Source organism: Tursiops truncatus, chromosome 7 (assembly GCF_011762595.2).
Source record: "Tursiops truncatus isolate mTurTru1 chromosome 7, mTurTru1.mat.Y, whole genome shotgun sequence".
Classification (NCBI taxonomy): Eukaryota; Metazoa; Chordata; class Mammalia; order Artiodactyla; family Delphinidae; genus Tursiops; species Tursiops truncatus.
The window spans coordinates 9,084,233-9,094,641 of NC_047040.1; the positions used below are offsets into that span (position 1 = coordinate 9,084,233).

A 10,409-nucleotide genomic window follows, 5' to 3' on the forward strand; every position below is an offset into this window, starting at 1 on the left:
TGGCTTTTCAGACGGCTAAGGGATGCCGTTGGGACCAGGATGCCTGTCTCGAGATGCTGTACAACACGGAGAGCGGCTCCCCTAACTCCTCAGTCTTTGCTTCTCTTTTCCTCTTGTGCCTCTTCCGTAGGAGATTCACCATGACCAGGACCTTGAAGGAGGTTCTTCTACAGCACTTTATACATCAGAAGCTGGAGATTGCTTATGCCATAAACAAGCCATTTCCCTTCTTCGAAGGTCTCCGAGACAACTTCTTCATCACCGAGAGACTGTACCAGGTAAGTCACATTGACCGCTTTGCCATGGCAACCCAGCCCCCACCAAGAATGCCGGATCATTGAGGTCTCAAACCACAAGACCCCGGGGCTTTTAGAATTTGGAAGTTCCAGACAAAAATGGTCATTACCAGGGAAAGAAGGTGTCCAGGGTAGGTGACCTCACACCAGATGGCTTAAAACAAGGAAATGTGTTCTCTCACAGTTCTGGAGGCTAGAAGTCCAAACTCAAGGTGTTGACTGGGTTGATTCCTTCTCGAGACTTTCTCCTGTGTTCTGGTGGTACCAGCAATCCGTGGTAAACCTGGCTCACAGAAACGTCACTTAACCCGCTGTTTCCATCTCTACACTGCCTTCTCCTCTCTGTGTCTTCTCCCTTTCTCTTCCCTTACAAGGACACTCGTCACTGTGATTTAGGGCCCACCGTAATCCAGGATGGTCTCATCTCAAGATCCTTAATTACATCTGCAAAGACCCTTTTTCCAAATAAGGTCACTTTCACAGGTTTCAAGCGGACATATCTTTGGATATGAGGAGGCACCATTCAACCCACTAAGGGTACCATCTCAACGCTTAAGAGCTTGTGACCCACAGTCCATTCTGATGGGAAGCAAGACAGGCAGTGGGAGATATGGCTATGTGGACAAAAATGGCACTCTTTTCATATAATTTTGGTTGTTTAAAGCGTTTCCTGAGCCCCAAGCCCAGAAAAGTGCTAGCACTGGTAGAACAATCTTCCCCCAGTCTTGGCCTGTTTGGATCCAACCCTTTTTCATATCATAACTCAGATGTCACTCCTCAGAGAGGGTCCTTGGCCCACTCATCTAATTAAGACCCCCTCATTATTCTTCCCCATAACAATCCATGCTTTCCCTTCATAACACTGCTATCAATAGGAATTGAGTATTTTTTAAATTTGTGTTTATTATTTAATGCCCATGTTCTCCACCTGACAGTGCCTCTCCCCCAACATGGGTAGCCCCATGCTGGTCTTATCTGTTGCTAGGTACCCTAGGATGAGCTCACGGAGCCTAGTCATTTCTCAGTAAGTATTTTGTAGTTGATTCTCTCCTGCCATGTTTCTCCTTTTGGCCAACCTCTCATCAGGAGGACTTCTCTGATTTCCCATTTAGGCCATTTCAAGTCCAAGAGAGAAGGAAAGAGAGAGCAGAGGCTAACAAGCAATCCACAGAATTGCCACTTGTGACCAACTCTTAGGTCCATTGCTGAAGAGTCCTGCCCAAAGCCTTGGAGAATTACACAGTAGCAGCCTCTGACTCCACTTTCCTTCCTTAACATTTCTCTCTTCCCTCAAATATACCTAAAATAAGGTTCACAAGACCCTTATTTTCAAGAATGCTGAATTCCTGTGACCATCCATATATATATGAAGCTCCAAAAGTAAACCTGTGGAACTGTGATTTCTCTATGTCAGAGAATTTTACTATTGACATTTTGCACTAAATTCCTTCTTAAGAGAGCAGAATCACTTTCTTACAGCTTAGAAAACCACAAGTGTGTACTAAATCTCCATTCCATGTTATAACCATTTATAATAATCCTTTACTTCGCTTTTAAAGGAATCTCTGGAAGCCTGTAGAAATATGGTCCCTTTATCCAGGGTCGTGTACAACATCCTCACTCAACTGGAGAATACGTTTAGTCTGTCATTTCTGGAGACGTTGTTCAGCCAAATAAACCTGAGTGAATACCCCAACTTGATGACGACCCTCAAGAGCTTCAAAAGGGGTATGAGGCTTCTGGAATAACTTTGGGGCTATAGAAACATGATAGAAGTTGCTACGCTAAAAGTTTGGGCTGGTTTTCTGCCTTGTGGAACGTGCACTTGAACTGCCCACTTTCTCTTTGGGAAGAGATGGACCGTTCTCTCTCACGAGTGGGACAGGAAAAGCAGCCCCTGGCCCTGGTTCTTTAAGATGAATTTCTAGAGGACACAAACATTTCTGTCTTACCTGTTCTATGAGCTGGGGGGAAATTGTACAATTTAGCATACTGGACAGTCTCTAGGGAAGGGGATGCATAAAGTGACAGAGACCAAGTCTGGCAGAAGGACAAGGAGAGCTAGAGAGGAAGAGAAATGGATGGGGATGGATAATAATAAGTATCTTTTTTTTTGAAGTATGGTTGATATACAATGTTGTGTTAGCCTCAGGTGTACAGCAAAGTGACTCAGATATATATATATATATATAGAGAGAGAGATATATATATATATATATATATATGTTCTTTTTCAGATTCTTTTCCATTATAGATTGTTGTAAGATATTGAGTATAGTTCCCTGTGCTACACAGTAGGTCCTTGTTGTTGGTTTGGTTTGGTTTGGGTTTGGTTTGTTTTCTGAGGGCCTACTATGTGCCAGGCATTATCCCAGGCACTTGATATGATCATCTTATGTCATCTTTAGAACAATCCTATGAAGTCATTATTATCCCCATACGACACATAAGGAAATTAAGGCTCAGAAGAACTTCCCCAAAGTTACTTGTCTGTTAAGTGCAGAGCCAAGAGTCCTGCTTGGGTCTCCTAATACCAGGTTCCAAGATTATGGCCACTATTTTAAACTAGGACAGCTGGAGGACAGATTGTAAAGCTAGAGGAGGGAAGAAACGTAGCTAAAGAGAAAGGAAGGGGAACTGTGGACACAGAGATAGAAAGAGAGAGTATGAGAAAGAAGTAGAGAATGAAGTTCCTTGAGGAAAGAGAAAGAGCTGAATAAGTAAAGGAGTATAAAAAGCGCAGTGACATTGCTGGGAAGAAAGTAGCAAGAGTAGGAGGAGCAGGCAGTAAAATCACTTAGTTGAGTCAAAGTACGTGGTTCATTTATCTGAGAACAACAAGGGAAGGACCAGGAGATCACACTGAATTGTGACATTCTTATTAGTGGCAGTGGGAGATATGGCTATGTGGCGGCTAGCCTGTTGACGGCTTCATCTGGTCTTTGATATTTTCCCATTAAGAGGCTCCTCCTCAAAGGGAGAAATGATTCCTTGAGCTAAAGCAGCAGCAAAAGAGAAGAGTCCTCCCCCAGGCAGGCACAGCTGCACGTGGGCCTGAGCTCTTGGCAGGATCAGGGCAGTGCTGGGAGAAATATGTGCTCAAAGGCCAGGCTAAGTAAATCTAAGAGTCAGAGGGACCCACACACTGATATGTACCTCCAACCCACCCCACAGCCCTGGCCTGGCTGAGCTCCAGCATCTTTCTGGATCCAACTCTGCGATTTTGCTCTGGGACCCTCTCCAAAATCTGGCCTTACTTTCCTCTTTTTGTTCACTGGTTGAGACAACTTTACTTCTGAAATAAATAGAGTAGAATCATAAAAGAAACCCGACCCTGGCCTTGCAGGGGAATGGCATGCAGAAAGCCCAGGGCCTGGGGTATTGGGGATGGGAGAGAAGTTTGGTGTGGCCAGATCACAGGGTGCAAGGTGAGAAGACATGGAAACCGAGTCTGCAGACATGAGCAGAAACCAGAATATAGAGGTCCTAATACACTGTGCGAAGGAATTTATATTGTCTCTTATTTGCTCCAGGGAGGTGTGAGATATTTATTTCTTAAAACAAGGATGACAGTTAACATTATAGCATTGTACGTAATTGTCTAAATTCTGAAGCCAAAACTAAAGAAAATAAATCCCTGGGTACAAAGTCAATCTCAACTTCATGTGTGAAACCACTTTGGTATGAGATCAGAGGTTAGAAGCAGGTGTTATAGCACTAAATGTTCAAATTGAAGAAAGAAAATCTAAAGGGACCACAAATGGTCGATGATGATGATGACTCAGTTCTGCACACCTGTGAGAGAGTGAAAGACTCCACGCCCTTGTCCTATTGAATGTCAAGTATAAAGAAATCCCCTTCTCCAAATAATTCCGAGGTACTAATGTGTGATCCTTCGCCAATCCCAGTTGTCACTTCCAATGGAGGGTGGGGCAGAATCACAACGATTCCTCTCGAAGCCGCAGCCAAACCAGCAGGAAGGAGCTCCGTCAGGGCACTGCTGCTGCCGCCCACCTGCCAACACCCCCCATCGAGCCGCCCACCCTGCTCACCCAGTGTCAGCGAGCCCGGAGCACCTGCCCAGCCCAGCGCTGAGATCCTGCACGAGCATCCCAGCCCTGCTGACCTCACCGTGACTCTCCCCGGAATCACCCAGGAAGGAAGGCTCACTCCAGGTGAGAAACAGACCCTGTCCAACACCTGTGCAGCCCCAGCCTAGGGTGCCTGTGGCCCTAGAACCTCAGGGTCCTGTCTTTTTGATCTACTCCTTCCCATGCATGCACCACCATACACAGCTCTTTCCAAGAAGGATGTGGGCACTGCCAGGGGCCTGGGTAAGCCCCAGAACACCTGCTTCTCACCCCTTGAACAGCCCAACCCTCTGCCCTTTGGCCCTTGGTACTCTGCCTGCCCCTGACATTTTTTCCACTCTCCTCCCTGCCACCCTGTCCCTGTAACCTGTGATTTTTCTTCTTGTCTTCAATGACCAATGACAACTTGATATCCCAAATAAGTGATGAAAATTCACAAGAGACGCCCAAGCTACCCCATTCCTGTTCAGGCAGTGTTGCTTGGGGCCGACTTGCCCAGCTCAAGGTGGCTGTGAAGGGAGGACACACACCTACAAGCCAAGAGGGCTGTGGCAGGAGCCCCAGGACAAAGAACTGGGAGTGACAAGGAAAAAAACGAGACGGGGGCCGACGCACGGCTCAGGACCTCTTGTCAGGGATGCCATCACAGCCACTTTGATGCTATCACGTCCAAGAGCCCTGTCAAACCAACACTCAAAACACACTGTTCTGAACTGGAAAGTAACTTGTGCAACACACCCACCCTCGGTGCTGACCGACTGCTCACCCTCTGATTACAGGGACCTTTCAGTTTCAACCATATTCGTTTTTATATGGTTTGGAGGTTATCAAAATTATTAGAAAAGATGATAAAATGTTTAAAGGTTGCTGGACCTGATTAGCTTCTAAAATTGTGTCATTTATCTCCCCCAACCATCAGGATAAAGGACTTTGATTACATTAAATGTAAATGTGGAATATTATTGGCCGCTGTCAAAAATGGTATCATGGGTTCTGAGCTCTCCAATACCGAGAATAAAGGGCCCTGTTTGGTCCGGATGTTTTCTCCACCCATCTAAAAAGTACCATCCAAATAAGGTTAGCATAACCAGAAGCCAGTAACAATGAAAGAGTCCATCCTCTAGATTTTCAAAGGAAAAAAAAAAGTGCCTGTGTTATTAAATTAGTAAGTGACTGATTGAAAGGAAATGATTGGGGAATTCCCTGGCAGTCCAGTGGTTAAGACTTGGCACTTTCACTGCAATGGGCCCAGGTTCGATCCCTTTTGGGGTAACTAAGATTCCGCAAGCCACACAACACAGCCAAAAAAGAAAAAGAAAGAAAGAAAGAAAGGAAATAATTGTTCCCTGTCCCCTCTACCCCACCCTCAAGGGACCTTGGTGTTTGGTTGGCCCATCATTGTTACCTGCTGGAATAGATTGTTCTTGTTCCTCCCACTTCTGGTTCCTGCTCTTGGGTCCTCGGATCTGAAATTCCTTTTCTTCCTCTGCTCAGTGTCCAGTGACAACCTGATCCCCCAAACAAAAGATAAAGAAGACACTCAAGAGATGTCCTGCGCTCCATCAGGCCCCGTGCCAGGTAATCTTGATTTGGACAACTTAGGCTCATGTTAGCTTTCACATCTACCACGAAGAGAAGCCATTTGGGTCATCCGCGCATGGGGCTCTCCTCTCCGCTCTCCATCACCATCTTGGCCCAGCTCATGCTGCTCACCCCATCCTCAGGAGCTTGGAAAGGGAGAGAGAGTCCTTGGGAAGGGTGAGGGAGACAGGTCTGGGAAAGGTGGACCGGGAGCGGCACTGAGGGCGAGGGACAGGAGCCCCATTAGTACTTGCCCAAGTGAAGCCAAATCCAGCCTCTATACCCAGACATCGAATTATATCTCAGAGACAGAGTTTGGGGTGAAGCAGAAAAGAATAGTTTTATTGCTTTGCCAGGCAAAGGGGGCCACAGCACGTTAGTGCCCTCAAAACTGTGTGTCCCAACTTGGAGGGGGTAGTGAGAAGTTTCATAGTAATAGTTCAAAGGGGGCGTGATCAGCTCGTGGACATTCTTCTGATTGGTTGGTGGTAAGTGGGAGTCAGCATCATCAACCTTCTGGCTTCAACCAGTCTGGGGTCTACGTGGTTGTGGGCAGCATCCTGTTAACTTCTTCCACCTGGTGGGGGTTTCAGTATCTGCAAAACAGCTCAAAGCTGCCCTTATGCGTATCCCTTGAGGGGGAACCAGGACCCTGCCCCAAGGCTGCACTATTGTTTCTTTCACCGGGTCCTCCCTTGTCTCCACATTCCCTCCCTTCCCTAATTAGCATGTGTTTGAACCTGCTGCTTGGAACTCAGGGAAGGTCATGGAGGCTGAATGAAGCCTATTTCCTATACTCAAGAAATGAGAAATGGGGGGACACAGAAAGGCTTTTGTGCCCACGAGCCCCACAGTGTCCTGCTCAGTATCATGACCTGGACTCCAAACACCACTAAGGGGTCTACAGAGGGAGAACATTCATCTGCCAGGAGGCAATGTGGGGGGAACCCTGGGGAAAGGACAAGGGGCTGAGTCATGGCAGGACTATTTGACTCAGCCACTCTCTGAGGCCACTTCAAGAAGGCAAATGTCCAAACTGCTGCATCAAAATGCAAAGCAAACAGAGACACTGAATTGGTGCTCAGACGTGGACGGTCCTCACTCCCAGCCCTCACCCTGACTGGGGGAACTTTCACATTCAATCCTCGTCATTTGTTCATCATTTGGATTTTTAAGATATTTAAATAATTTGAAATGAAACAAATCATTTTTAAAGTCTAACGACTGCTTGCTAGCTGCCTCAGTTAGCTATTCCTGTGTAAGATGGAATTTGAGACACATCTCACAGCCTTGTGTGAACAAGGAAGTGACCGCCTTTTGTGAGATGGGTCTTTATCTGTCATGGCTTCAAGTCCTTCTGTCTTTCTTCGTGCAGCAAAAGCTAGAGGAACTTTGTATGTTCTTGCTGCTAACAAGCACTGGCAAGTACAAGCTGACCCCTGCTTCCTTCGACAGCAAATAGGTGGAAATACATAAGGCACTTAACCTCCTTCACTATTTCTCAAGATGAAATAATCACAGATACAGCAGTTTAGAAAGATCACATCACAGACGTCTGAGCAATAGCATGTACTTTTCATGTGGCAAAAGCATTCATCCTCATTGTGGCCGTCAGAATTCAAGATCACCACGCACACTAGCTGCTGAGAGTCTTAGAAAGGGAAACCTTTCTAAAGGGCTCAAACTGAGCCCTCCTCTGCGGAGCAGTTGTTCCCTGGTTCACTGTGATAATCACACAGGTAGCAGTAATCACAAGTTGATCAAACCAAGGCAGAGCCAGGGAACCCTGGCGAGTCGCCAGACCTGTGCTGCGGGTGCTCTCCACCCTCTGGTTCTCCCACCAATCTCCCTCAGCACTTTCTCGTCAGCCTGTTCTCAGTTCTAAAGTGAATTATATATTTTTTGTCAGTGATAAGAGATGATGCTCCTGGACAAAGTGACCCCAAGGAGCTCCAAGAGGCATCCAGGGCACCTCCCAGCAAGAAAGGTAAGGATTGCCTTTCTCTTGAAGATCTCAGGAGGGTGAATTTGGAGCTGCATCTTATCATAAGCGCCCACTAGGTGGTTATAGTCATCGTGCCCAATACAGTTTGTTTCCCATTCACTGCGTCTTCCTCTGAGGCCTTCATGAATATTATAGGGAAACGAGAAGGCATTTATGGCCATTGAAATATGCACCCATCGGAATTGTTTGTTCTGAAATCATCAAGGTCTCCTACACACACGGCTTCTTATAGGGTTAGTCTCACTTCCCTCTTTAACTGAAAGTTTGTTCCCCAAGAGGACTCTGCTTCCTCTTAAGACAAGGCTGCATATTTTCTGCTACCACTCACCCCATGGCTGAAGGCAGGTTGGATGCCACCCCTTGCTACACGCTGCCCCACCCGGCCCCTTGCTCCCCGTCCCCTCCTTTGAGGCTTAGCCATTCTAGTGAAATGCTCACTCCCTTTTCATCACTATCATCTCTTGACTTTCCCACTGCTCCCTGGAAGAACTCAAGGCTGACTTAGAGTCTTTCTGTCACTTCAAGTCCTGCCATCATCCTGGACATCTTCAAGGTACACGTGGATAACAGACCCATCCAATATCCTGACCTCTCAAATCCTTCTTCTGCTTCTTGCCAGTGACCTTTTCTCCCCACCCATTCTTGCCCTCCCGAACCCAGAGGTGATCCACAGGCCTTTTCATCATTTAAACCTGGCTCAACTTCCCAATAGTTAATTTGAGATTTCCTTTTTTTTTTTTTTGACACTTAATGCTTGAAATTTGCTCCTTCTATAACTATTGCTCAACTTCTGATCTCTCCTTCTCAGCCCAATCTATAAAAATGAATTCAAAAAATCCCCCCCCGATTTCTTCCTTACAATTTGTTTCCTCTGCAGCTGTCCTTCAACCTCATTTGGGTGACCAGTCCACTGGCCTTTTGCTTCTCCAATCCATCATCTGCATTTCTTTCATGACCCTTCTTACCAGTTCAGAGTTGAAGACCCATCGTTTCAGTAACCTTCTGCTATCTTCACCTGCCTTGTCTCTCTGTCTTTTCCTAGAACTCTCTGGCAGATGTTCGAGGAAACTGTTGTCTCCTTCCTGCACACTGCATTTGAAATCAGGCACTGCTGGGGACAGGCACACAGCTGAGCAGTGCGTACCCACTGTGTCTTCATAATTCCAGCACAAATGATCCCTCTACACTGTGTCACAGCTCCACTTCCTGTGACAATCCTTTCAAACTTTGAGCAATTTTTTCTAAACCTCTGATGCCTCACTGCCTCCTTTTTTGCATGACAGATGACCTTTACTCCTGTTTCATAGAAAAAATCAGATGGGAATTCTGTCACTTCCTGCTCCCACCCTGCAAACCCCAACTGCTTCTTTCCTCTCCTTTCCAGCTCCTTCTTCTTCTCCAAGGCAGTCCTTCCACCTCTTCTGACAGTATCCATGGTCCCTTCTCTTCCCTGAGAATTCAGCATCTCCCTCTCACAAGGACATTCATTCAACCAATGCCCAAGCCTATCACAGTTCATAAAAGGAACTTTCTCTTGATCTTCATCTCACTTCAGCAGCCTCCATAGCTCTCCCCTCCGTTTCACAACCAAACTTCTAGAAATGAGTTAGCTAAACTTATTGTCTCCATTTCTTCACTTCTCTCTCTCCTCTGCCACTTTAGAATTTCAGCATCACCTAAGGTCACCAATGACCTCCTGGCCACTGTGGTTTGAGGACCCAAAGTAAAAGCTAAAAATTGTTGACATATGAGGTTAGTAGATCAATGTTTGTAGCTATAAAAGATGATCTGTGTCTTTTCTTTTTAGGAAAGAAGAGAAAAAGAAGTATCTGGTTAACCTCAAGGAAGAGACACCAGAAAAAAAGCCTCCCGAGAGGTAAGATGAGAGCACAAGAGGGGGCTGGAGGCTAGAGACAGCTCATCCTTGTCAGCCATGATGTGGGAGGTGGGATTTTATTCTAAATGCAATGGGGAGCCATTGAAGAGATCTAATCAGTGAAGTGACATGATCCAATTTTAAACGACGAGACCAATATTGGTGTTACATAGAGAATGAATTGGAAATAGAAAAGAATGGAAAGAGGGCAACCCCTTGTGAGGGCAGGTGCCGTGGGAGTTGATAGTAGCCTGGATTCAGATCTGGCCGTGGAGATAGAAGAAGAGGGTCTATTCAAGGTCAGTTGAAGGTAGAGTTGATAAGCCTTGGTAAATTGGAAGCTGGGGATGAGAGAGAGAAATCAAGACTTGCTCTTCAAGTTCTGGCTTAAATGGCTGGGTGAGTGGTGATGCCGTTGCTGAGAAAGGATGCAAATATATTGGGAGGAAATTTTTAGAATTCAATTTTTGACCTGCTCGTTTCTAGATTTGTGCTAACCTTCTATGCACGTGTGCCAGGTATGTGCTTCGTCAAGTACTGTGAGGCTCTGAGATATTACC

At 46.1% G+C, this 10,409-nt stretch overlaps 2 protein-coding genes across 15 annotated transcripts in view; one reads left to right on the plus strand and one right to left on the minus strand.

Annotated features, from left to right (window-relative positions):
* Positions 1-5,892, minus strand: part of LOC101338830 (nuclear body protein SP140-like protein) — an 84,677-nt gene extending 78,785 nt beyond the window's left edge. Inside the window, exon 1 of the mRNA XM_033859573.2 lies at positions 5,793-5,892. The gene's annotated coding sequence lies outside the window, so the exon portion shown is untranslated. The remainder of the gene's footprint in view (positions 1-5,792) is intronic.
* SP110 (SP110 nuclear body protein) overlaps positions 1-10,409 on the plus strand; it is a 44,656-nt gene that overhangs the window by 2,326 nt on the left and 31,921 nt on the right. For 13 of the 14 annotated variants that reach the window (XR_012332954.1, XR_012332955.1, XR_012332956.1 and 10 more), the window contains exons 2-7: positions 131-278; positions 1,856-2,024; positions 4,205-4,471; positions 5,882-5,965; positions 7,878-7,955; positions 9,781-9,849. Coding sequence is in view for 11 of the 14 variants with exons in the window: in XM_073807153.1 (XP_073663254.1) it covers positions 141-278; positions 1,856-2,024; positions 4,205-4,471; positions 5,882-5,965; positions 7,878-7,955; positions 9,781-9,849 (805 nt within the window). In the remaining 3 variants the exon portion in view is untranslated. Of the gene's footprint in view, positions 1-130; positions 279-1,254; positions 1,321-1,855; positions 2,025-4,204; positions 4,472-5,881; positions 5,966-7,877; positions 7,956-9,780; positions 9,850-10,409 lie in introns of those variants that run through there. The other variant, XM_073807159.1, reaches the window with a different exon arrangement.